Below are 27,975 nucleotides of genomic sequence, written 5' to 3'. Positions count from 1 at the left end.
ATTTAAGGAACCATGAGACCTATATACTTTATTTTGGTGTCAAAATTTCGTGGGTCAAGTAACCTTATAGAGACAGAAAATAACTCCTCAGAGCAACCCTTCCCATCATTTTCCAACATGGTGGCTCTATAATGATGTGTTTTAGCCATTGTATTGGTAATTTATTTTAATATTGTTTTTGTTTCAGGTTATCTGTTTGTTCAAATTCGTACACAACAGTGAAGCAGGTAGTAGCAGAGGATCTTTGCCTCCTGACAGAGTGTTGCTAACTACAAAATCTGAGGACTCCTTCAATAAATAAAAATGTGTCATGCCAAACTAATGTCACAAATCGTAGACATATATTTACTTGCAAAACCTGTGCTACAAAAAGATGTCCCTGTCGATATGCTTTTCTCAAATGTTCAACATTCTGCGAATGTACGCCATCTTAGAAAATGGCAGAAAGGTTGCTCTGAGGAGTTATTTTCTGTCTCTATAAGACTACTTTACCCACAAAATCTATGTTTTGACAGAGAATGAAGTATATAGGTCTCATGGTTTCTGAAATATGACATCTCTGCAACACATCTGCCATTTTTTAAAATGTCGTCCAAAAAAATTCGGCCTGGATCAGCAATGCCTACCTAAGCTAAATTACCTCTCTAATGATCCAAAAACACAAATAAAAAATAAAAAAAATCCTTGGTCAACATTTTTTTTTTTTAAACAGAGGTATACAAGGGGCCAGGACTAACATGAGAAAAGTCATTCAGCAAACACATTCACAAACAAAACACCACAAACATCTTATTGATTGTAAATCATTTTACTTTCAGCTTGACTTAAATTAGTTTGGAACTAAATTGAACAAAATGTTCTACTAATCACACGCAAACAGACAGCAACAATCAGCTCAGACAATCAAACAATGGTTCATCGAATCCTGAGCAAAAGTTGAACAGATGGAAAGTGCTACTGTATCACAATGATGGTTGAAAGTGCTATACGAATGCCAATAACACAACATATGTGGTAAGCATATTGTACAACATAACAATGCTCAGTCAATAAGATTCACAAAGACTACAGTGAATTGCAAAGAACGAATGAGGAGCTGGACAGTTTGCTAATGACAAATTCATACAGGATAGGCATCATTAGGGATCATTAAATCACATGAGCATTGAGGTGCCAATTACAAATGTAGAGGAATTCCATGAGAAAATTTTGGGACGCAGAAATTGTTACCACCCTGAATTTACTCATGGAATGCCTGTAATTACGAGTGAATTACAGTGCGGACACAGTTAATCCAGGTGAAATCACCCTTGCTATTCCCAGTTCTGTGTGGATTAATAAACACCTTTACCATCTGCTGAGAAGGGGGTAAATGTTTGGGAGGGCTGAAATGTAGCAGAGGCGGGGTGAGGGTTGAAAGAGTAGGAGAGGGAAATGGAGTCTGTTGATGGGGATGTGGTGGGCGAAGGTGTTGAATGCTGCCAACAGGTCGAGGAGAATCAGAGCCCCTGTTTCTCCTTGGTTGAGAAGGATTCTGATGTCATCTGTTGCGGCGATGAGAACGGTCTCGGTGCTATGGTTGGCCCAGAACCCTGTTTGTGATGCGTCGAGTAAGTGGACCCATTTTAGGTAGTCGTGATCTGTCGGATGATGGCCTTCTCGAGTACTTTGGTTGGGTATGCAAGCAGGGAGAATGGCCGGTAGTTCTCGAGGTTGCTGGGGTTAGCTGAGGGCTTCTTTAGGAGGGATCGGATGTCTGGTGTCTTCCATCCGTCTGGGAAGGATGCTGTGGAGATGGAAATGTTGAGGAGGTTGGTTAGTTCAGTGCTGATTATGTCGGATCCCTGGTTGAAGAGATGGTCGGGGCAGGGGTTGGTGGGTGCCCTGGAACGGATGGACGACATGATGGTAGTGGTGGTCTGGACGTCGAGTGGGGACCAGATGGCTATGGCTGGGCTGGGGTTCGCAGGTTGGATAAGGTTGTGAGGTCTGAATGAAGTGGGTTGTGGGTTAAAGTTGTAGATATTGGTAATCTTGCTGTGGAAGTAGTCGGTTAGTGAATCGCAGAGTTGTTGGGAGGGGTGTACCTGTGGCTGTCAGGTTGGCAAATTCCTTGAAGATATTGAAGAATTCCTTCATGTGGTTGGTTGCAGCGTTGATGTGGTCAGTGATGGCTGTTCTTTTGGCCTTCTTGATGCGCTGGTGGTAGTTGTTGAGTGCCGTTTCCTGTGTGGCTCTGTTGGAGTGGTCCTTGGTGATGCGCCATCGCTTCTTGAGTAGAAGACAGTTACGCTTGCTGGTTCTGAGCTCTGAGGTGTACCAGCTGGCTTGTCTTGATGTTCTGTTGGCTTTTGCTGGTTTCAGAGGGGTGACTTTGTCGGAACATTTGCTGATCCAGGCGGAGAAGTTGAGGACGGCCTGGTCAAGGTTGGTTGACTCATTGGGTGGCGTGGTGCTGACAGCCTGAGTCCATTGGCTCTCAGTTACTTTTCCCCAGCTGTGGTGGGTGGAGCTTTGGTGCTTGGTGATGGTGTGCTGGGTCTTGGAGATAGTGAAGTGGATGATTGTGTGGTCGGTCCAGGAGAGTTCAGTGGTATGGGAGAATTTGATTCTGTAGTTGGAGGAGAAGATGGTGTTGAGGGTGTGTCTGGCTCTGAGGGTGGGTTTGGAGACTAGTTGGGTGAGTCCTATGTTGTTGAGGTTCTCCAGTAGGGATGTGGAGTTGGCGTCCCTAGGGGTCCTCAATGTGGAAGTTGAAGTTACCAAGCAGCATGTAGTGGAGGGAGTTGATGGCGAGGGAGGCGATGATGTTGCTGATGTTATCCTTTTTTATGTGTTTCTTCGTCTCCTTCTTCCTTATTTCTGTCTTTCCTTTTTTCTTTAATTCTAGCCTTCTCTTTCTAGCCTTTGTTCCATTTTTCGTTTCCTTCCTTCTTTCTTTTTTCCTTCTTTCTTTCCCTTACTTTTTCCTTCTTTATTTCATTCCTTATTTCTTTCCAAATGACAAGAGGCTTGCAGCCAGTGCCAGACTGATTGACTTTATGTCTGGGTTAGCCATGACCTTTTAAGTTTACTGACATAATATAGTTACTTATAGAGGTTTTGGTCCGACCTCATCCATTAGTCTGTGGTTGGATTCTTTTACATTTTTCCTTCACCTACTCATGCATGCATTAAGGGGTAATATATCAGCCCACTTCGCCCATTGGCTGACTTCACTACGAGTTACAGCATGCATACTTTGCGAACACATCCACACAAAAAATTAATCACTGCATCGGTAGGACTAGTGTATCGCCAAAGCCCGGGACGTATCATGGTCCTTGTAAATTTCTCAACCAACATTTGATTGTGTTCTTAGAGCCAGTTGGAGCTCTGTCAGTACATAATAAGGATAGCGACCAACGTTCAATTCGCATAACCTCAATCTACAAGTTAATCTACATATTAGAGCCTTGAGAAAGTCATTACTGACGAAACACGTGTCGTCTGTTGATGTATGTGAACACGAGAACTGTCTTGGTTTGACGAGATCTCTCTCAGCCATCTACTTGCTTAGGACATATTTGGTTGAACATCTATCAAACTGATCACGGAGGATTAAAAGATACCATTTTGAACCTGCGATGTGCCGTGGTTTTTCTTCTATAATTCTGTTCACAGCTGGGAGTAATGCGTGTGTTTTTTAAGACAAAAAAAATTGCCTGTAGCAAATGATTAAAAAAAAAAAAAATCGATGAGGGCCCAGCATGTTCCCAAACACTTAACTTTTGCAAAAATCATAACAAAACAAGAATTGCCAGAAGGGTGGTGGCCAACGCCAGATCAATTGGCTTTGACAATGCTCGTTTTACTTTTGAATAGTTCCCCTACTTCTTTACTAGTAAACATGACTTTTAAAAAGAGCTGGCTTTTATATTCTGCCCATACAACAAGCTTGTGTTCCACTGTACGCACATAATTTCATTGAGCTAGCAGAAGTAAAAGTCAAGGTTACCAATGAGTCTAACGGAAAATATTAAAATTGCATTTCATGTTCGAAAGTCTATTTTGGGTGGTGTAATAGGGCCAGAAAAGTATAAATTACAAAAAGAACACATTAGTACCACCGTTAAGCCCTCTGATGCACTTATTACACATACACGCACCAGGTTACTGCTGCTGCTGTTATTGAGACTGGAGCAGGAGCCAGCAGGGAGCAAGGCGCTCAGCTCCAGGTCAGCAACCATCTGCCGAGACTCCGCCAGGAGGCGCTGCAGCTTACTAGTTGGTGAACAAGATTTCTAAAACGAGAAAAACACAGATTACTAATTTTCCCCATTCACCATCATCACTGTTTTGCGGTATTACACTTTTAACTTTTTATAAAAGTAGTGTACCAACTCTTGCAAGTCCTTGAAAAACGTGTTGCGCCACAATCTTAATCAACAGGTAACACCATTTGCATTAATACACATTAGTCCAGTTTGTCGCGGGAGCCTCACAGGGGGTCTTCCCACAGAGACATCACACATAAGCGTCCAAAACAAGTACCCACTTGCCAAACTGGGGAAGAGCTCCATGGACAAACTACAAAGCCCCCCCCCCCATTTAATTGAAGTGCAATTTCTGACTCAACCAGTAACACTGTTTCAAGCAGATTTGGGAATTGTATGGATTATTAAAACACTGCTTCTATGATAATCCCTTTTCTGAACATGTCGCCAAGGGCGTAATACAGGCCCCTGCGGTGCATGGGGAGGCAGTTCAGGGGCCCTGCAATCCTAGACATGGCCCCTCTCTCAGCCCCAAAACAATGGCCCCTACTGAGCCAAAGACCTGTGGATATCTGTGAGATGGGGAGACTCAGGGGCCTTTCTTCATACTCGGCAGGGGGGCAGGGCATCCTTTTATGTTACACAACTGAACAAGGCACAGCTTTTCGGGACCATGCAGTGGATTTCTGCTCCAACCATTGCTATAAGACTGACTCCAAGAAAAGTGTGCATATTGTACAAATATTTTCTTAGCATTTGAGTTATTGTTGCAAACAGAAAATTAAGGTAAATCCCCTTAAACTTATCCAGTCACCAGTGGGGTAACAAAGGACCCTGCAGACCCCACGGAGCGGGGGCCCCGAGCTCTAGAGGGCACCCTCAGCACAGTACCCTGGCCCGAGAGCTCCTGAGTGAGTTCCGAGGAGGTGCCATTCCGTGTACTTTGCAGGGGGGCCCCCCTCAAGTTTCATTATGCCACATCCAATCAAAACTTTTTTCTACAATAATCTTAGTACAGACTATGGACGCCTCCTGCTAAATGCACATTAGACAGTGCGTACTTTGTGAAAAAAAAAAAAATGCCAAGGTACAAATATATCTCAGGGGCCCACTGCAGGTTCTACAGCTAACTGACCCCTACCAGCACTACCAAAGGCGAGTACAAACACAAACTACTAACCATTACACTCCTAAAAATGTGACCATCTGGATTATTCCAGGTTGTCCAAATAGATAAGCATGTCCAGGATAGCACTGGTATTGATATTTTTTAAAGGTGTATTGAAATTGTAAACAACCTTCTTAAGTTCTTAGCACAAAAAATTGGCAGATACCACCATCATGTGTCACCCAACATCTGGAAGAACATTTTCCTATCAATCACAAGTGCCCCAATGTTGATCTGATTTAGAAAAGAGATGAAGAGTCACCTCTTTGAAAAACACTACATCACAATGCATTAACTGTCTGCAACTCAGCTTTCTAATGCATTAACTGTCCGCAATTCAGCTTTCTCTCCTATTAGCTGCCAACCTTAAGCTTGCCTTTGACAACATACAGCGCTCTGCCGCCTTTTGGCTAGGTTTGTGCTATAGAAATACCATATACATACCATGGATACATACATGCAGTGAGCTGTCGTAAATAAGTGTTGATGATAAGAATTAAGTACTGGTGCCGGGCACCTGCAAACACCAGCATAAATCAAGCACTGACTTTGGTAATTAAACACAGGAAAAAAGATCCAATGAACTGCACTATTCTCTAAGCAATACATGCCTTAGACTGACACTGGGGAAATCGAACAGTTTTCTTTTCTATGCATTACCACCAATCGTCTCAATTCCATCAAAGGAAATCCCTCCAAAGACTGTTTCACATATGTTCTTCCCCTTCATCATCTCCTCCAGGAAACAGCAACAGAATCGCAGGCTGGTCTCCTTTCCGATAATCATCACATCTTATTTTTCCAATAAATATAATAGCATAGTACGTGATGTCCTAAGAAGCCATTATCCATCTCTATTCAGCTGAGAAAAAAGCCATATGTATGTGAAAACTACCGGATATCCCCGAAAATGAGAACATAAGCGACCGATATATTTTAATGTGAAGAAGCCACAAAATGTTTCTAATCTCAAAATACTAGCCTGAGGAGTGGAGGCGCTGAACCCCGTAGGGGCGGACTGAGTGACTGGGGAGCCATTTAACTCTAGAGAGAATTCTGAACTGGAGAATCCGTCGGAGCCCGGAAGAGCATCTCTCCTCTGCGGTGATGTCCCACAACCAACAGCCGAGTCCAGGCTGAGGAGGCGGAGATCTACCTTTCCTTTGCTGTAAAGAAGGAAAGGATTCTTTGTAATACATACGTCTATGCAGGGCATTTCAATTTTAAGTCATTCGTAAATGTGTCTACTTTTCTAATTACGTTTAAATTGGTAGCCCTTAAAGCCATTCTGCCACTTTGGGGTCTGTGAAGGTGTGGAAAGGGGGTTGAGAACAAACCCTCCTGGACACAGCATTTTAGGCCAATTCGCTCCATTCCCTGTCGTGTGAAGGTAAAGATCCAAGACCTACCGTAAAAAAGCATTTTCTAAATTTCATGAAGTACTTCAAAGTGAGGCATGCTGGACAGAAAGGACATTCTGCTTGTTTGCAACAATTCGATGGTCTGTACTTTATTGTCTAGATGTCATTATGAACTATAAAGAAACTTAAGCCATCTATGGTGTGACTGAATGAAGTGCATTCTTTAACGAGGACACAAAGCACCTCCAACTCACGTCCTTTTCTCAACTCCCCTTGATGATGTCCTGCTCCTAACACCCTTTTGGTACCCCATGTATACTTGGGTGACGATCTTGTTCCCACTGGCCTCTCCCTTCTTCTTTTGGCTTCTCCCAGGCTATACAATAGACTTGCGACTCTTGCATATATGTCGTTACCGTGTTTCTAACTTTTTCCTGTCACTAACACTGTTTTTTGGATACAATCACTTTGGGGGTTCTTTTTTACCTGTTTACTTTTCGTATTCACCACACCTGCAATGCATGGCTTCCTCAATTACACACGCCATTTTTCACCTTGACTCATTTTTGTAGTATACCCAAGTTTTGCCGGTTATACCTGGGTTACAACAGGCAACATGCCTGGGCTCCTTTTTCCTAAGCTCAGTTGAAGTTCCAGCTGTTGGTTAGTCCTCTTTCTGCTACCACTATACGAGTTATTAAAGCGGGTGTTGTGGTATGCTTAGCGCTGGGAGGCCTTTGGGTAGCCATGCGCTTTATAAATCCTCTTAACATAACATGCCCTATGGCGTCCGTTTTTTACTTTATTTATCCTGCTTACAATGGCACTAGGTAAGATGCTATTTTCTCCAACTTGTTGTTCGTCTTAAATCTGCCTTAACTTGTCTTTAGCTGGCAGTTTAGCACCTAATACGTTTATAGATGTATATTATATATGTTTTATATCCCTTTATTCCACCATAAAGAATGCTAGAAGTACTTACCATGGCTTCACCACATTTCGCTTGACATTCAACTAATTCTACATATAAGCAATTTATTTTCCAGGGAATATTTGTATGATTTTCTAACCTCTGGGCTCTATATGGCTGTCTTTTGGTGCATTTCGCTCGTGACAAAGCTATTTCCTTTGTTTACATTTACCTCCCTACAGAATTGGAATGCGTACCAACTATTGCACGAATCTCTACAAATGATACAGTTAGCATGCCAGGCGTTTTCGGACAGGTTTACAAATTAGGTAACCTTGCTGGCGCTTCATGTTGTATGTCCTGGCACCATCTTCACACAGGTGGTGGTGGATGTGGCCTTTGTGTCTTTCCTTTTTTTAAATTTATTTATCTGACACGGAAATCACTTTGCATGGTGACTTTCTCTGGTTCTTTGGGATTGCTTTACCAATGGTATTTCTAAAGCCATGGACATTGTTTTAATGTAACAAAATTATGCCACAATTTTGGATGTAGGTTTTTGGGTTTACGTTGTTCAGTATACATTTGACATTCGTGCTGATTCATGTCATACAATATTGTATTCTTGGAGACTTGAGAAAGTCGTCTACGACGAAACACGTGTTGGCTGCCTGCTCAGTATGGATTAAACATTGCATTTTTATACTGATTCCTCGTTTGGACTAAATTCTTTGAATGCTTTCTCAGTGACTGTTTATACATTACTACTTTGCTCTGGGTGTGGTTTTGTAATTTATTTTGGTTAAAATCCACCATAAAAGCACATCACATTATTATAACACAACATATCGCCAGATGACAATGTAGAATAAAATCATTAAAACATTAATTATAACAATCACGATCAATAGATGATAGTTTTACACCGGTGATTAAAAACCATTACACAACTGACAGATTAGAGGTGACAACATTTGTAAAAAGAGAAAGGTCACACCAAACTCCTGCACTAAAAGTAACCGCGGAAATTCACTTAGTTTGATATTTAGTCATAATATGTTGCAGTAGGTTATTCCCCATTTGGGCAGGAAAATTAAAAATGGATCGAAGTGACTAAATGAAACCAGGACTTCATGACTGTAAAAGATAGGACTATGTATCTCTGTTATCAAATGGCACACCCAAAAAGGAGGCGGCCAAGACTTCCTTCAGGGCGTGAACCTCAATCGAAAAACCTTCTTGTTCTTGTCATTTTATGCCTTTTGGTCATAACATACATTTTGGATAGGTTAGTGGTCAAGTCTACACTGTACATATAAGACACATAACTATCACTAATGGGCAGTGATGATCACTTTCTTGAGTGTGGGGTCTTCTGGCGAAACCGGTTTAAGGCTCAATAGGATTGCGTTGATTATTATTTTTTTTTAAATAGATTTTATTGCATTTAGTGTTGTTTGCTGTTAAACAATAGCAGTGCACCATAACAGTAATCAACAATAAAGTTTAAGTACAATTAGCCAATACTTCATCATTAACTCCCCACCCACGTACACTAGTCCAGCTGCCATCAAGGTAATCTGACAGTAGGTGATCTTCTCATGTGATTTGTGGGGGTTGCGTTTCATTGTCCAACCCATGTAATTGGGATTGTGTTTGTGTGTGGGGGGGGGGGGAGGACTAGGCCTCGATAATCGACCCACCTGGACCCTTTCTTGGTGTGTTTCTGAGTACACCCCTTGGCTCGGCACACCAGTATTTCAAGCCCCATACAATAATCCACGCAGAGTTTGAGGGGGCAGTGGGTAGTTTCCATGCCTTTGCTATGTCTCTTTTAGCGAGTGTAAGTCCAATAAAGAGGAGTATGCGTTTGTATCTGTTGCCCCTTATGTCATTGAGTATGTGTAAAAGTATCAATCGGGGATCTAATGGAACAGACCATGCAAGGACCTCTCAGAGGCACCTTCTCACTCAGAGCCAGAAATGGGTCAGTCCAGGGCAGTCAAGTTCTTCCTGAGCCTCGTTCAGTAATGTTTTTAGGGGTAAGGCTGTCACAAAATCAGTGGTCAGGTCTGCGGAGAGTATCTCTTGCTGAGAGTAGGTATCTGCGAGGTGTGTTGCAAGCCACTGAACTATCACGGAGGGGTCTGTGATCAGTATGTCAAGGCCGTCCCTAGAGGGAGGTAATGGCTGGGAGGACCCCGAGGGCATGCAGAGTTTGCAGAGAAGCTTGCTAGATTTATCCCTCTACTGATATTGTGGGGAAGTGTGGCTCAATGGTTAGAGCGGCAGACCCTGATGCAGAAATCTAGCCCGGGACCAGGGTTCAATTCCCGCCTCGGCGGGTCTTGGGCTCAATTTCCTCGTACCTGATAATTCTCGTATCGGTGCCTAATCTAATTCATGGGTCCCACTCTGTAACTCTGGGCAATAGCTTGCTTAATTTCCACAACGGCCCGCTGGGATGCCCGGCTTCACCTTGGAGGTTGCCCAGGAGTGGGCACCTCACAGGGAAAAGGCCAGGAGTGGTTCCACAGCGGTATTCGTACAGCGCCTTGAGACCCTAACGGGTGGATAGTGCGCTATACAAGTACAAAGTTTTACAGTTTACAGTATATATGCAGCTCTGAACGGCTTTCCAAGTTAGCTTTGCCTCTTCAAGGAGCAGTTGACCGTATTGTTGCTGTAGAAGAGCCAATTGGCATCTGGATGTCACCCCCTGGGGCCCACTACCCTGAACTCTAGTTTGAATTTGTATGGCAAGATGAGTCAGTACTCTGGCTTTCTACCGCTTCTCTTCAGTCCAAAAGCTAATATCCACTCCTCGGAGGACTGGCTTGAGGGCTTCCTAGAGAATTGTGGCGTCCTGTGGATTGCGTTGATTTTAACTAAACTCACTAACAGGGATTCTATTATTCTGTTTGGAGGGGAAGCTGGGTCGTGGGCTCTGTTAGGTTCAAGAATTCATCTGCATTGTCTAGCTGAGCCTTCACCTCTTCATATAGCTTGACAATTTTTTTGTAGAAAAAATGTCAGATAAGCTTCTGAGAGGATGTGACAAGAGTCTTAACAGTAGGAGGATGACACGGTTCTTTGACAATCTTAAATAGGTCTAAATAGGCATCAAATGAGAAGTGTAGTTGGAAGGCAATAGTTATTTTTGGATGACTACAGAGATTGGAATGTTTTAGTTTACTTCTTTATTTATCTTCCTTATCTTTAGAATAAGCTTTATGACAAAACCATTTAATCAATCAAAAGATTTGTAGAGCGCTACTTGTCACCCGAGAGGGTATCCAGGGATTACTGTTGTCTGATCTGTGGTCTTGTTTGAGCTCAGCCAAAAACCATCTGTTACACCAGTGTCTACCTTTTGCCAAGGAAGGATCTGATGGGTGCAACATGACTCCAGTGAAACAACAAAAAGTAATCATCAAAGCAACAGTTGGAAATGGATCAGAAGTTTGGGAACAAAGTATATAGATCTTGATAGAGTATATAAGGTAGTGAACGTGCAGGAACTTTGCAAGTGACAGACACCTACCTGAACTACGATATAACCACAACTTGGATTGGGATGACTGCAAAGGGTAAAATAGTAGATGGCAATAATCCATCACAAATATGGGAAAATGATTAAAGAAGATCATTAAAAAACTATTGTCCAATCTTTCGCCATCAAGTGTGCAGGACAGGGACAAGAGAGAGAGGAAAAAAACACATTGTTCCACCCAGTCATTCGATTTTTTTGCTTCAACCTTAAGGGTTGAAAAGAGGGTTTGTTGGAGCGTTCTCAAATAAATACCCTAATTTAGTACTGTGTGGGGACAACAGGAACACTATCCGCTGGGCGAGTGGGCAGTTCTGAGCTCTCAGTAGGATAGTGTGGGGATGGATAGTTTGGTTACAAGATTTCTTTTTATCATACACACGGCTTCACAGAGGTACACATCAGAAACTCCCATATATACTGGAAGATTGGACCCTATCTGAACAGACCAAATTGCTCAGAGATAAAGGACTTCAAGATGGAAGCAGAGAATCTCATAGAAAAATTACTAGAGCGTCAATACCCCAGACAGATCATCAAGAGGGCAAAGGAACGAGCCCGGAATATTCAGACGGAGTGCTTATTAGAGGATAATAAGAGGAATGAGAAGAAATCCTTAATCTGTGTCAGTATATGGCATCCAATTAGCTATCCTTTGATAATCCTCCGTTTTTCGTAAAAAAAAAATAGAAGCATCAGAGATATCTTGGTTCACACCAGACCTGCAAGGAAGAACTTATCCAGTCAAAACACCCTCTGGAATCTCCCTACGGTTACAGGCCATTACCCTTGTGGCCAGTGTACGTCTTGTTCCCTTAGTAGTCATACAAAGACTTTGGCTGTAGGCCTATTAACACCTTGGCAACAACACACACGTTATTTATGTGACTGAGTGCCCCTGTAAACTATGGTATGTAGGTATGACTACGAGAAAAAGTACGATTAGAATTGGGTATCCCCATGGTACCATCTGTTGTAAAAAAATACATCACCTAGACTAACAGCACACTACATTGAAAAAGAACAAAAGGCCTGGGAGATATGGTGGGCCATAACCGAAAAGGTGACACACAGCGACAACATGACAAGAATACTTTTGGAGAAAGAGCAACATTGAGTATTTAGGTTTGAAACCCATAAGACGGGACTTAATGAAGAGATTACGTGGAACCAGTTGGATTTTTTATAATCAGATTTCCAAATATTACAAGAACTGAATACTTCGCGAATAATGACGAGCTCGTGCAGGGGAATGCACAGCTCTGATTGACTGCCAACACTTCAAACCAGGAAGTTTTGGCAGCTATCTTAGGATTCAGCTTCAGCCGAGTCCCACAAACAAATGCAAAAAAAAAAAAAAGCGCGAGCTCCTGCAATTGTATTTTTTAATAACCCCTGGGTTGGCCAGGTCAAGGAAGCATTTTTTTTTTTAATAGGGGGCCCTCCTGGCCCCCCGTTCCTCAGGGATCATCACCTCCCCAGGGCAAAATGCTTTTATTATGTGGGCGAGGGTTGCTGGGCTCCCTCACTGCCCTGGGGACCACTACCTCCCTGTGGTGATATATTAACGTATGTGCAGGGGAGAGCCCTCCCGACCCGCAGCCCCGGGGACCACCACCTCCCTGGGGCAAATAGTAATAAATGGAAAAGGGGTCTGTTTTAGACCCCTCTAACTTTGGGGTCCACCCATCCCTGGGGCTATTTATGCTGGAGGGAGGCCGCATAGCTACCCTCGAGGAGCCACTGATGGCCCTGGGGACCACCACCCCTTAGGGCCGGCTCCTGCTATGTCCCAGGGTGCCCACCCCCAGGACATAGCTGTTTGCTGTGGGTTGGCTGCAGCTTTGACAGCTGCAGCTAAGTCAGAGCAAACATAACTATGCTTTCTGACAGTGGGACCTGTCAAAGAGGTTTTCATCTGTCTTTCCTGCACACAAATATGCGCACTGGGAAGACAATTGAAAACATTGCTCCAGCAAGCAGGTAGGTGCTGTTAAAAGCAGCCTCCTGTTTTCTGGAGCAAAGGGACCACATAGGTAGGCCTTGAGGCACCCCCTCGGTCCCAGATAGCTTGTAAAGGGCAAGAAATATATATATATTTTTTTTAAAAGGTAGTGGCCTAATGGTGAAGGTCACAAAACTTCACACAGAGTTGAGAGTTCAACTCCTGCTGTACCCTTAGTGATGTCCCTCCTTTCATTTATTTTCAACTGCAAATGTTTAAGGCTCATACTTAAAGGTTATCTTACTGTTTTTAATTGACAAATACATTTTTCTAATCAATGTGTGCAGAAATATCTCATTCTAAGAATCCCATCCATCAAAGCATAAAACCCTCTTAATTTCCCTCTCACTCTCTTTCTCTCTGTTTTAATCTTTCTCCCACACACACATGCACTCAGACCCTTACGCACCCTCACAGACCCACTCATACACTCACACACCCACTCTAGACCCACTGACACCCTCATGCACCCACTCACAGACTTGCGCAGACACTGTCGCACCCATTAAGAAACTGATGCACCCACTCTCACCCCCTGATACACCTAGTCTCACACCCAGAGAGACAGACTGCGGCCAACTCCCGCCGCGCAAGGCCAAAAGGCAATGTGCAGAGTAGGGTTGGCTGCAGGGATTGGCTGCAGGTCAGGCCTTGCGGGCAACACCTTCTGCTCACGGGCAAAGGCCGTGCAGTTTGCAAGGTTGGGTACTTACAGGGGGTTACTCTCAGGGCCTAGCCTGTGGCCAACCGCAGTTGTGCATAGCCTGGTTGGATTAACGTATAATATTTAAAATTACTGTACGTTAAATCAACTATAGAATTTCACTGAAAAACGAAAGGTTACAGGAAGGTTATAGTTAGGAAATAGAATATAAAAAAAACATAGAAATTCACTGAAAATGAACAAAGGTTAGAGGGCCGATATAGTTAGGCTCTGAAGTTACTCAAACAAAACCACAGAAAGTCAACTTTCATAGAGTTACCTAAAGTAACTATAACTCGTGCCTTGAGGTAACTATAACTCTCGCCCCCGCCATGCACAGGTATCTGACAGGTACTGCTGTCAAAAATCAACGTGTTTTCAGCAGAGTTGCAGCCAAACCACAGAAAACAGCTATGTCCTGTAGTTGGGCACCCCGGGACATAGAAGGAGCCAGCCACCCTCCAATGTGGACATAGCCCCGGGAAGGAGATGATCACCAAAGCTAAAGGGGATCCACATCGGACCCCCTTCACCATTTTTTTTTATAATAGCCCCAGGGAGGTGGTGATCACTGAGGGGAGGGAAATGGAGGGGCAGATGGCCCCTCACTTATTAAATAATTGAAGCCTCGAAGAGGTGGCAGTCCCCGAGGCTGAGGGGGAGGCCAATGGGCCTCTCCCACACCAACAAACAATTGCACCCCGGGAAGGTGGTGATCCCTGGGACGCAGGGGACTGTACGGCAGACCTACACATCATTTCCATTTTGCCCCGGAAAGGTGATGGTCTCTGGGGCCACGGTGGACCAAGAGGTCCCCGCACACTCAAAAAAAGATTGCCCCTGGGACTTGGATCCACCCGGGTGCATATTAAAGAGAAGCGCGGGAGCCTGCCCTTCTGTTTTTCTTTTTTTACATTTTCTGCCCCCCCATTTGTTTTTCTGGGACTCAGCTACCAAGTCCCAAGATGGCTGCCTACATTTCCTGGTTGAAGTGCTGACAGGCAATTAGATCTTTGCACGACGTCTTCGCGTCCCTATATATACAAATTTGTTTCCACTTAATTTCTCAAAAACTACTGAACGGAATTACACCATAACAAAAAAAAGGTCGCTATCTGGACCATGACCTACCTCTCTGCCAAATTTGGTGTAATTCTGTTTAGTAGTTTTGGCGCTATCGCTGTTCAAAATCTCTATAGATAAATGATTGGGGAAAACGTATTTTGGGACCCACTTCTTTTTCTCGGCACCCCCTGGACAGATCACCACAAAACTTTCCAGACAGCAGCTGAAGTTTCGCCAAGCGGCGTCAAAGACATAGGCAAGTAAAAAAAACGCTTTTTATATAAAACTAGGTCCTTGTATAAATACCTAGTAGCAACTGCCACTAGGTTATATATATATATATATATATATATATATATATATATGTGTACACATATATATATATATATTTATTTACACATACATATATACAGGGTTTTTACCTACCTGTACATTTTTTTTTAACCAAACTCTTGCCTTTACCATGTATGCCTTCACCACGAAAATGTAAGTATTTTACAGGAAAATATAACCATTTTATATATACATAAAAAAAAAGGTTCATACATGTAAAATACTTACACTTAATTGCAAAACCTTTACCATGCATGTGCCTTTACCATTCATGCTTTTACAACGAAATTCATTGTAAAGTCATGTATGGTAAAGGCAATAGCGGTGTAAAATCATGTGTGGTAAGGGTTATGCATGGTAATAGTACCTGCGTGGTAACGGCTGCGTTGTAAAAGCATGTGTGGTAACGCCATGTGTGATTTCGTCCCTTATGGACCCTCTTTAGTACCCATGTCCTAAATACCAGGGGTACCATATACTAGGGTCTTACAGGGGTGCTAATGTATGTGCAAATTGTACACAATTAGATTTGTATACCTTGTTTTAAGGAAAGAGCATTGGCGACCTGTTTATACGGGAACCCAGTGCACCTTCATTCAAAAACACTCAGTATCAGTGGCAAAAAGTGGGAGTGACCAAGTCAAAAAGGTACTTTCCTACACAGGAGTGCCTTTTTGAAGGCATCATCAACATGTGCATTATAATGTACGCCTCAGCCTCACATGTCCATTCCAACTTCACGTATTGGACTTTGTTAGACCTGACAGCCTTAGTGTAGTCACCCCTAACTTTTTGCCTGCCTCCCTCCACTTTGTGGACACTGTTTTTGCTGGTTTTTAGACTCTGCGCACTTTACCACTGCTAACCAGTGCTAAAGTGCATATGCTCTCTCCCTTAAAACATGGTAACCGTGAATCATACCTGATTGGACTATTGATTTACTTATAAGTCCCTAGTAAGGTGCACTTTATGTGCATAGGGCTGGTAAATTAAATGCTACTAGTGGGCCAGCAGCACTGGTTGTGCCACCCACTTAAGTAGCCCCTTTTCCTTGTCTCAGGCCTGCCATTGCAAGGCCTGTGTGTGCAGTTTCACTGCCACCTCGACTTGGCATTTAAAAGTACTTGCCAAGCCTAGAACTCCCCTTTTTCTACATATAAGTCACCCTTAATGTGTGCCCTAGGTAACCCCTAGAGCAGGGTGCTGTGTAGGTAAAAGGCAGGACATGTACCTGTGTAGTTATATGTCCTGGTAGTGTAAAACTCCTCAATTCGTTTTTACACTACTGTGAGGCCTGCTCCCTTCATAGGCTAACATTGGGGCTGCCCTCATACACTGTTGAAGTGGCAGCTGCTGATCTGAAAGGAGCAGGAAGGTCATATTTAGTATGGCCAGAATGGTAATACAAAATCCTGCTGACTGGTGAAGTCGGATCTAATATTACTATTCTAGAAATGCCACTTTTAGAAAGTGAGCATTTCTTTGCACTTAAATCCTTCTGTGCCTTACAATCCACGTCTGGCTGGGCTTGGTTGACAGCTCCTTGTGCATTCACTCAGGCACACCCCAAACACAGGGTACTCAGACTCACTTGCATACATCTGCATTTTGAATGGGTCTTCCTGGGCTGGGAGGGTGGAGGGCCTGCTCTCACACAAAGGACTGCCACACCCCCTACTGGGACCCTGGCAGACAGGATTGAACTGAAAGGGGACTGGTGCACTTCTTAGCCACTCTTTGAAGTCTCCCCCACTTCAAAGGCACATTTGGGTATAAAACAGGGCCTCTGCCCTACCTCATCAGACACTTGCTGGAGAAGAAACCTGAACCAGAAACTACATCCTGCCAAGAAAACTGCCTGGCTGCTCAAAGGACTCACCTGTCTGCTTTCTACAAAGGACTGCTGCCTTGCTGTTGGCCTGCTGCCTTGCTGAACTCTTGTCTGGCTGTGAAAGTGCTCTCCAAGGGCTTGGATAGAGCTTGCCTCCTGTTCCCTGAAGTCTCAGGACCAAAAAGACTTCTCTTTTTCACTTGGACGCTCCGTGCGCCGAAAATTTCGACACACAGCTTGTGCCGCGGCGAGAAAAACGGCGCACACCGACGCGACGCGATCGGGACGACCGGAAATCCGACGCACGGCTTCGCAAGGACAACGCCGCCCGAACTCTAGAGGAGAAATCGACGCAACGCCTGCCGTGAGATCGTAATTTCAACGCGCAGCCCCGCAGACCGACGCGCAGCTGGAAAACAAGCAGGAAAATCCACGCACAGACCCGGGACATCTGGTAATCCCCGCGATCCACAGAAAGAGACTGTCTGCGTGCCGGAAAACGACGCCCGACTTCCCCGCGTGGAAAATAACGACGCAAGTCCGTGTGTGCTGGGGAGAAATCGACGCGCACACCCTTTTTCCACGCACTGCTTCTTTTGTGGCCCTCTGAGGAGATTTTTCCCCTCCAAACCAGGTACTTGTGCTTGAAAGAGACTTTGTTCATATTTTAAAGACTTAAGACACTTTATATCACTTTTCAGTGATATCTCTACAATTTCACATTGCAACTTTATTCTTTTTGACCTACAATTATCCTGATAAATATTATACATTTTTCTAAACACTGTGTCGTGTATTTTTGTGGTGCTATATGGTGGTATTGTATGATTTATTGCACAAATACTTTACACATTGCCTTCTAAGTTAAGCCTGACTGCTCGTGCCAAGCTACCAGAGGGTGGGCACAGGATAATCTTGGATTGTGTGTGACTTACCCTGACTAGAGTGAGGGCTTTTGCTTGGACAGGGGGTAACCTGACTGCCAACCAAAAACCCCATTTCTAACAGACTTCATATCAAAACGACTCGACATTGCAAAATGAGAAAATGAGAGACTACAATTCCCATCATGGCACAGATGTTACGATGTCACCGTTTAAGCTACGTGGTACACTGCCAGACGCAGCTGGAGAGACAGAAAAACTGGGTGCAGACACACCGGTACGGCGCGTTGAGTGGACAAAATGTCTTCCAAATAGGTAAAAGAGCAGCACATTACCCCTGATGAAGTAAGTCTGGACCTCCACACATCTCAAGGAATTCTTACTCTTGGATCAGGCGATTCTGTGTTCTAATATATGTCTTACTTTCCTTTTACTTTTATCTTACAATATGGGGTCTCCGGTACATTCTCCTGTTGATGACGCAAAACTCCTTTTGGTGCATGACTACAGGGACATGCTCCCCCTCCCCCTATGTGGGTATTTAGGATTCCCCAGCAGCGTAGGTCCCATTACGTGAGGGAAATCGCACTGACGTTTGCATATCGACACTTACCAGTGAGGATGGTATGCTGACCGAATTGTAGTGGTGGAACAAGGAAGCAGACAGTGTGTGACACATGTGGTATTCACAGAACAATATTTGTGCAGATATGGCATGTTTGCATGACTGCATGTAGAACAGCTGCATCAAAGAATTGACGAAGAGCGAAATGTAATTTTTGATCATCACCCCTGGTGAAAGATCACAAACAAACATGATTCACTGTTTTCCAAAGATGTTTTGTTGCTGACAAGTGTCAGATTTTGCATATGCTTCTCTACCACAGGAATCAAGGCCTATTACGGCTACTTAAATGTGAGTAATCTCTCCCCTTGCGTGCAAGATAGTGCTGTATGCTTTTGAATGGAGCATCTGTGTACTGGGGGCAGTGTGTATGTGGTGTGCTGATGAAAGCCCTGGACCCAAAGGGCCTGAGTTTTGGGGCTGTTGACAAGTTGCTAGGGTCAAAGGATCATAATATCATTACCCCCAATTAAGATTTCTTTTAACCATACCCAAACAGCTATTAATAAAGCGGACCCAGGGTTGGTTTGAGGTATTTTTATCTTTTTTAGTTAACTTGTCAGTGAAAATATCCAAAGTGCTCCCTGAAATATGGTTGAGTCCATCCTGGTTTTTGGGGACCAAGATGAGACCCAATGATGAAGCATGCCACTACTAGAGTGGGTGAGGGTCTAACAAAAGGAAAAATCATTTTCCCTTTTTCCCTGATATTGGCAGAGCATGTTTTTGCAAGGAAAGCCCCTCATTTTTTCAGGGGATACCCATTTGTCATTTTTTGGTTGAAGTAGGGTGAGTATCCCTTCGCCTGCAGATTTAAGGTCTCTCTTCCCTCCCCAGGCGCAGGGCCCCGATGTTGACCCTCCCTAAGGGTTTCTGGTTGAGAGGTCCAGCACAAGGCCAAATAATTCTGCAGCCTCCTATTCAGCTCCAGGGCTTCCAACGACCTCCGGCCTCCAACATCAGGCCTCGAAACACCTGCCTACCACTCACTTCCAGGAAGGCATCACTCCGAGGTAGATGGGAACGTGGGTTACATTCAAGAGGAGGAAGGGGGAGCATTTTAACCCCCACCATCCTGGCTGGTCAGTAACCGACTGCAGTTCCATGAGGTATCAGCGGGAGCAACAATGCTGCTGTTATCCTCTAGTATAAGCTGTGGGCCAGGGCACCGGTCTGTGGCAGAAATGCACCTAGGCAATGCAGCAGCAGGACAGAGCGCAAAGTGATGCGACCGCTTGGAGCTCATGCGGCCACACCCCCAGGCCAGCCTTTTATTTGTGAGCAGTCCTATATTTGGGCAGATAATAGGCCTTTAGACAGTATGGTTTTCTCAGGATTGTAAAATCTGGCCAAGTTGGAAATAGATTTGATTGCCATGGTCGCTAAACACGTAGGGGTATCAAAGAAATACAGCCAAGGGAGAGGAGGACTAGTGCAACAAAAGACTGAGATAAAGAAAAGAGAGCAAAGTGAACAAAGAACAGAAATCCACAGACACGGAGGCTAGGAAAAGTGTGAAAATAAAGCAAGAACGGAGATGAAGGAGGTAGAACGGGAAGGGAAAATAGAAGAGGGAGAAGTAAAGGAAAGCAGAGAGAGGTAAAAGAAAGACAGGAGGAAGAACGGGAAGGGAAAATAGAAGAGGGAGAAGTAAAGGAAAGCAGAGAGAGGTAAAAGAAAGACAGGGAGGGAAAATAAAGCGGCTGCGTGAAGAAGAGGAAGGAATACAAGTAAATGTGAAAGGAGGAATAACAACATTTGGGGAGACTGGAAGACAAGGTAGAGAGAAAAAGGGAAGATAAAACAGAAAAGAAAAAGACAGAGGTATATAGAGAGAGGAAGCAAATCAGCCAGCATACTGAAAGGATGAAAAGTGGAGGGGTGTGTAGAAAAGACTACAATGAATTCTGGGGAAGTGGGCAACTTGAGTAAGATGTAGAACTAGGGAGAAGCTGCAAGGTAGAATATAACAACAAGAGTTAGGAGAACAGGGATATAGAGTCAAGTATCAAGGGGGGTGAGGAAGAAAAGAGAGAAAGCAGTGCTGGACAGGGTTCAGCAGGCAGTAGAGTACAGCAAGGAGAAAGAGCAGTGAGGACAAGGGGAGCGTGGTATGCCGCAACAGAACGAAACTGAGCAATGGACAAACATAAAAGGGAAGAAAAAATGGACAATACAAAGGCGAGTTGAGAGAGAAAACAGAGGGTAAAAAAGGAGAGCTGGATCAGAATGTGGAAAGGAAGTAGAGCAATGAAGAAAAGAGAAGCAGGTGTTACACAGGACTGAGGACACAAGATGAGAGTTGGGGGGGTATTCTGAAGAGAGATGGAGGTGGATACAGGCTAGAAGGAAAGTGTTAGCTGTAGACCAGAAGGATTCAGTAACAGACATGAATTATAGTACTGGATCAAAAAAGTGAAGCTAAGGTGAAGAACAGGGACGTTGACAATGTATAAGAAAAAGAGAAACATAAGGCATAAAATAAACTATGATATATGTCAAGATTTAGAGATACTGTTTTCCATCACCCATGACAAAAGGATAATAGCTCCACTTGCTGGCTTTTGCCAGTTTTACTTCACCGGTGCCCACAGTACTGCCACCCACCACACTACAAATGATGCCCCATCTCTCATGGCCCTCTCAGAGCCCTTTCCTCTTTTTCCAATACAGGATGTCTTGGTCTGTTACTCTGTGACACGTGCTTTTTAATTGTCATTTATAAACAAGGCCAATTAATCCACTCTGTTTCAAATACAGGTTGCTGAAATCTCTACTGCAATAACTGATGTCAACGTACCTCATAACTGGCATCTCTTGCTCGTGTTTCTTCATAAGTTCTTGTGAGCTTTCGAAGTTGAGGTGGAGAAACTGCAGGTCACGCAGCTGCTTCAAGTAAATCTATATAAACAGAATACTGTGTGATATATTCTATACATTTATAAATGTGCATTTATTCTAAATATGCAATTTTAACTTGTCAACTGTCTTGCAAAATGATTGCATCTACTATTTCCAACTGAACGGTTTAATTTGATATATATATTTTTTTATATTAGATGATTCTCATTCGTAATGTAAATCAATAACACGACTAACAGTAGACAGGGGCAGCAGGGACAGGAATAACAGGATTTTAAACTTTCTGCTCCATGGGTGTGCATAGGACCACTCATTAAGTAAGGGCAGCCTCCAAGTCCAATATCACCAAACCATAGTGCAAACAAGAACATTGTTGATGCCTGTCCAGAAGTGGGGGATAGCAGGTGCACTTTTTTATTCAGGGGAATTCAGTGGAATTTGGTGGTAGAGTATTTGGTGCCAATATTAGGCACAACGGATGTTGTAGAAACAAAATGGAAAATTAGTGTTAGATGACCTGCCAAACCTCTCCTTTCATCCTTGCCGATCCATTGCTTTTGATAGAGGAGCACACCTTGAATTAAGCTAGGTGAGCGTGGCACATTTAATCATACCACCTAGTGCTTCCATTGTGACTTTTTGTTTTTGTGACCCAATCCACTATATTTACAATACAGTAACAAACATTCCATTGGTGGGACCAAAGAAGGTCATACATGTCTTTCTTCAGGTGAGATGTAGAATTGTTTTAGAGGCAGACCATGACCATACATAATTCATATCACATTATGCCCGACAGTATACATTTCAACACACAGGATGCCCCCTACCTTGTCCTGATGAAGACCCAGTTATAAGAACAGAAGGCGCATACTTCCTAGGATAGTCGAAATGTTGATGTTTCATACATTGCCTGCACCAAAACTTCACCTTTTGGGCATTTTGAAGGAAGATGAAAATTAGCCCATTTAGGAAAGACTGAAACATGGATGTAGTTGGCAGGCCCACCTAAGCATCCGAATTGCTTTGTGTTCTGGTTGTTGTATATGGACAGTCACTTGTTCTTCTGATGCACCACACCAGCACCTTTTCACCTAATACGCAGGGAACAACTTATTCTTTGATCATATGATGTATTCCTACTCCACGACTATGAAATTCATGTCAATCATCCAATAACTGTGTTATTTGGGCCTATGTGCTTTGTGATTTATTTCTGCAATAGGAACGGACTTCTTAAGCATCTGTGACAAATTTTATCCAATAAAATTATTGTTGCTTATATACTAAACCTCTCATCACCTCTAACTCCCTATTGTTGCAACACCCAATCACCTCCATGCTCCTAGCAATTCTCGTCCTGTAGATCCAGTCTCCAATCTCTCCATCTCTCAAACTTGTGCACTACTGAATAGGAATGAAAGAACGAATGAGTGAGTTTTTACCACTCACAGCTACTCCTAGGAGTGCCCCAGCGCTAGAACCAAAGCAAAAACATAAAACCGGGCAAATCAGTGAGTAGAAAACAAGAGTTTTTTAAAAGCTGTCCTAAAAGGTTAGTGAGGAGTGATGCACAGGATATAAGGAAGCCAGTTCCATTCAGTGCTGGTGATGGCAATTAAGGAACAGTGTTCCATACTAGCATGACGAAACCTAGGAGTAGAAACCAGCAAGGCAGAACAAAGGAATCATGGGGACGATAGTGTGTGATCCTCTTGGTCACATACTGTCGGTCTTGCTTATAAAAGTCCTCTTGCATGATGGTATGGGCTTTCAAATCGATTCTTTTCCCCACAAACGATGGCAGTGCACACTGGGAAGACGTTTGGGCACATGTACACATTTGGTGAGGCCCAAAATGATGCAGGCTGCTGAGTTCTGGACCACTTAAAGTTTATTAATTGATTTGACTGGGAGGTCAACGAACAGACCATTCGCGTAGTCTCTCCTTGAGGCTATTAGTGTGTGGACTACCATCCTATGTGAAGTAAACGGGAGAAGATGGACAAAATGCTTAATAGAACAAAGTAGAGGCAAACATTTTCCAGCGATGGCCAAGATCGGATGTTGGAAAGACAGTTCAGCCTCCAATTTAACCCCCAGGCTTTTAAACGTGCAGGAAGGCTGGGGAGGGGGAGGAAGCAAAGTGCACAGCTAGTGCTCACTCAGCTGCCTGAGCGAAACAATTTCAGTTTTCTCCGTGTTGCATTGCAAGTGACTCTTCCCAGCCAGTGCAATATGCCCTGAGGCAGGATCTGAAAGAAGCAGCAGTATCCAATAAAGACGGATCCATAGTGATGAACAAGTGTGTGCTATCTGCATATGCAATGGTTTTCAGGCCATAGAATTGTAGTATATTAGCTAAAGGTTCTATATATAAATGTTAGGCCAAGTAGGGATCAGCAAGGAGACCTGTGGCACCCCATAGGCCAACATTTTGCAGGATTAGGGGAGATGGTGTAGCGTAACAGCCTGAGCTGCTGACTTCGGAGCTGGGGAAACCAGGTTTGAGTCTCAGCGTCGGCTCAACATCCTGTGATTCTGGGCAAATCACTTAATCTCCACGTGCCTTACGGCACCAACACCAGCCTTGCCCCATCGAAATGAATATATAAACAGTCTTCTATTTCCCTCCCAGATATTATCTCCTCCTCATCAATACTTTATACAACCACACACCAATCTAAGCCAAACCAGAGCATTCGTTTGAGAATTACATGGTCCTTTATGTCGCCTACTTCACTATCCACACCCCCAATGGCTACTGCACTGATGACAGCCACATCGACACCTCCTCCTTAACAACTCCATTACCATACCTTTCCCTTCAACTGAATTTAGCGTTTCCACTAGACTGGTCCCTCTCCTTCCAACCATATCCTCCACATTCATGTCTCACTCTGATATGTGGGGCGTATGTCGCCATGAACCATTCCTGCCATTTTGGACTTTTGAATGTGGGACCTGGTTACTTGCTTGCATTGATGCCTCTCCTGCCCTACCCCTCAAGGACTCCTTGCGCCTAATTAATAGGACCTTTTGTTCTATTACTAGTTCAATACCTTATTAGTTCGGAACACCTTGAATACCACCCTGGACCAAGACCACCATTCTAAACTTTAGGCAATGCATCCCCTCATGTCAAAGCAGGAAATCAAAACAAGCACTAACAATCTCAGTGCATCATTCAAGTCCTTCAATTTATCTCTTGTGCTTATCTTCTCAATCTGTCATTGAATACACTGTCAGCCTATGACATTACATCCTTCTCTGCTAACATCAATGTTTGTGGACCTATCCCTGATTTCCCTTGCTGTGCTCTCTCCTACAGCCCATACACAATTTCTATCCCTTCATGCAAACTCATTGGAACAAACACCATGCTACTATCTGCCAATTATTTTTGCATCCACTGTAAAACCACCCCATCTTCACTCGCATTCTGATGAACTCTGCCTTAGACGCCCCTTTTGTTGCCTTTCTGCACAGATATTGTAAGCAAAATTATTGCATCCTTTAGGTTAACTTATTACCCATTGGATACTGGTCCCAACCTATTCTCCTTCCCGCCCATAACTTCCTTTAACCTCTTCCTAAACAAGAAGTGGTAACTAACTTTTCTGCTACTTGCAACCCAATCTGTACTGCACTGCCTTGTGTTGGACACAGAAGAAACAATCGCATTAATCACTGAACCCAAAATCTTTTACTCTACCACAACATTATCAACTGATAACACTGGCTGCATTGGACAGGAATACCTACTGTCCCCATCAAAACTCACATGTGAAATTATTTTTATGTATTAACACATCCTTAGCTTCCTCGAGATATGTACCGACCTCACATTCTACTTCTGAAAGGCTTTGATCTGTAACAGCTTGCCCTTTGTCTCCCACAGTACTAATCCCTATCTCTAGCAAAAATATCTCCCACTTTACCACCCACACCCTATTTATTCTATCTTCTCCACAACCTCTTGCTTCAGACATCAAGCAGAGGAAATCAAAGGACACAACAAGACCCTCACCCTACCTGTTAAATCAGCGGACAACCTCGCACCTCCCTTCACTCATTCAAACCATCTCTGGCTACTCCTGTAGTTGCTGACAAGCCAAACCCAACCAGATTTCCCAAAAACGTCGTTGAGCTGCAATGGACTCAGGTACTTTGACATTTAAGCACCCTTCTCTCAGAATGCATGGAGCCTGGACTTTAGCACAACTATATAAGTATGTAGGACCTACTGTTTCCTACTTTGAACATACAAAATAACTACAAAGCACACCACAGTAATCAAAAATAGTGAATGCCTATAAAGACTACTGCCTTACACTCCTTTCCTTATTTTCTGCATCCTTCAAAGTTTATGTTTTCACCACCATATAATCACTTTTTTCGAGGATGACATTTTCTACTCCTCACCACGCCAAGTGTTGATATTGGGTCGGGTAGTATGGTTTGATTATTTCTTTTAAGCATTTTGGAACATTCTTCTAGATGGTTTGTGTACAACAGTGATAGTGATGCTTTAATCCTGCATCTAACCTTCAGCCAGTGGGCTTTTTAAGAACAAAAGAGAAGACTACAAGTTCTACTGTGCTAAATTACTTGTCAAAATAAATAGAACTTCACAGTTTGTATCAAGGAAGCAAAACGTATGCAATTCATGCTTGTTGAATTACAACATCTGGCTTCGTCTATGGTTGAGTTTTGCAAAACATCCATCCATTATCACATATGTCTGCCCGAGGTCAGGCTGGAATAGGACATCAGTGCAGCCGTCAGAGCCTTTTCCTCTCCTTGGCTCGCATCAACATGAACACCCACCAGTTCAGCTTGTGGCTCAGGCCCGCTCTGCCCCCAGTCAGCTGGGCATCCCCCACTTATCCTCATTCTCTCTCTTCCTTTCGCTTCAACACTTCATACAACCTACTATGATCATGTAGATAAAGACTTCGATCTGACCTATAGCTTGTTGTAGCTCAAATAACAGACGAGCACTATGGCCCAAGTGGCTTAAAGACGTGGTGCACGTTGCAGCTCTGCAGAGCTGAGAAGACACAAAATAGCCTGTGGCTCTGTGTGGCTAAAAGGTCTGCGATAGCGTTTGGCCCTCTGCATCTAAAAGTCCTGTTACACTGGGAGGCTCCATATCATTAAAGGACCTGGTATTACCTAGGGCTCAGGGTATTAAATCATTACCTCCAGTTATGGAATTACAAGCACAGCTAGCAAATATTCTGTGATTGAAAACTATTTCGGTTGCAATATGTAATTACATGTCTAACATTTATGTATGTTGCTAGGCAAATGGTACATGATCAAAACTCACTGAACTTTCAACAATACAAAAATGATCCATGGTGTTACTCTGCAAACCTTCAACAAAGCACCGTGGACTGAAAAAAGAAATGGAAAAAAAGCAAAAAACGAAAGCAGCTATGAGCATGAAAAAGTGTCCAGACATTATCATTCTCAGTGGATGACCCAAATGATGCACCAACATGGAAAGTGCAAAGCGCAGGAGGGAGATGGCAATAAATCAGCTTAACATTGAATGCTTTGGCCAGTCTGTAGTTATGTAGAGGGCAGCTCATCTGCCAGAGTTAACTACTCAAAGGCTTACCTGCCGCAGGTTGTACAGCTCTGTATCCATTCGCTCATGCTTCGACTTTGCCAGTTCCAAAAGCTCATCTTTCCGCTTCTCTCTCTCAGCTATTTAACAACAAAAAAAAAGGTACAAAATGTTGGCATCAGGGTTTTCACTAACAGAAACTGCAAATTAATTTTGCAAAGCGTTTAATAAGACAAATACAACAAAGTGGACCAAAGGCCCAGAGCTCTTCATCAAGCTACAAGGAAGTGGTTAGAAAAACAACCTGATGCATAGTGCACAAGCTATGCCACTGCAAAGTAGCAAGTCTGTGGCCTAAATATGTATATACCATCCTAACAAGGACAAATTAAAAATAACAAGTATCCACTGACATAACATCAACTAGCCTCGGTGGATAGTTGAAAAGTGTTGAATAAAAACGTTGTTTCACTCACTGCATTATTGTTTTATAAACTACATTCTATTGATAAAATAAATTAGGCTTCACTATATAAATACACCTGTGGCAGGTCAGGAAGTGACGTTTTTGTTTACTGTATGAGGGTTCAGGCAATCAGAAGTAATTTTAGACTTCATTTACTCAATGCTCTAATTAGCTCATCAATGTATTTAGGAGCTTTTGAAATAATTCCTGTATACATGCAATGTTCCAAGCATCGAAGGGAGTTTAGTGCGGCCTGCACCTTCTACACTGGTACTACTTCAAGGCTCACTTCTAAGGGCAGCAAACACCTAACAACTGGCGGTCTTGCGGCAGCAGCTGTCATGAGGCAGTCTGCACATGACAGACGATCCAGAGGAT

The 27,975-nt window shown here is 43.4% G+C and overlaps 1 protein-coding gene across 3 annotated transcripts in view; it reads right to left on the bottom strand.

Moving 5' to 3' along the window:
- CCDC62 (coiled-coil domain containing 62) overlaps window positions 1-27,975 on the bottom strand; it is a 117,222-nt gene that overhangs the window by 27,132 nt on the left and 62,115 nt on the right. For 2 of the 3 annotated variants that reach the window (XM_069214959.1, XM_069214960.1), the window contains exons 8-11: window positions 27,183-27,271; window positions 21,492-21,592; window positions 6,407-6,590; window positions 4,149-4,283 (exon numbers count right to left, since the gene is read on the bottom strand). In XM_069214959.1, coding sequence (XP_069071060.1) covers window positions 4,149-4,283; window positions 6,407-6,590; window positions 21,492-21,592; window positions 27,183-27,271 — 509 coding nt within the window. Of the gene's footprint in view, window positions 1-4,142; window positions 4,284-6,406; window positions 6,591-21,491; window positions 21,593-27,182; window positions 27,272-27,975 lie in introns of all 3 variants that reach the window. The other variant, XM_069214958.1, reaches the window with a different exon arrangement.

The sequence above is a fragment of the Pleurodeles waltl genome, chromosome 11, assembly GCF_031143425.1.
Source record: "Pleurodeles waltl isolate 20211129_DDA chromosome 11, aPleWal1.hap1.20221129, whole genome shotgun sequence".
NCBI lineage: Eukaryota > Metazoa > Chordata > Amphibia > Caudata > Salamandridae > Pleurodeles > Pleurodeles waltl.
Note: the sequence above shows the minus strand (reverse complement) of the source record. Positions and strands in the feature narration are given on the sequence as shown.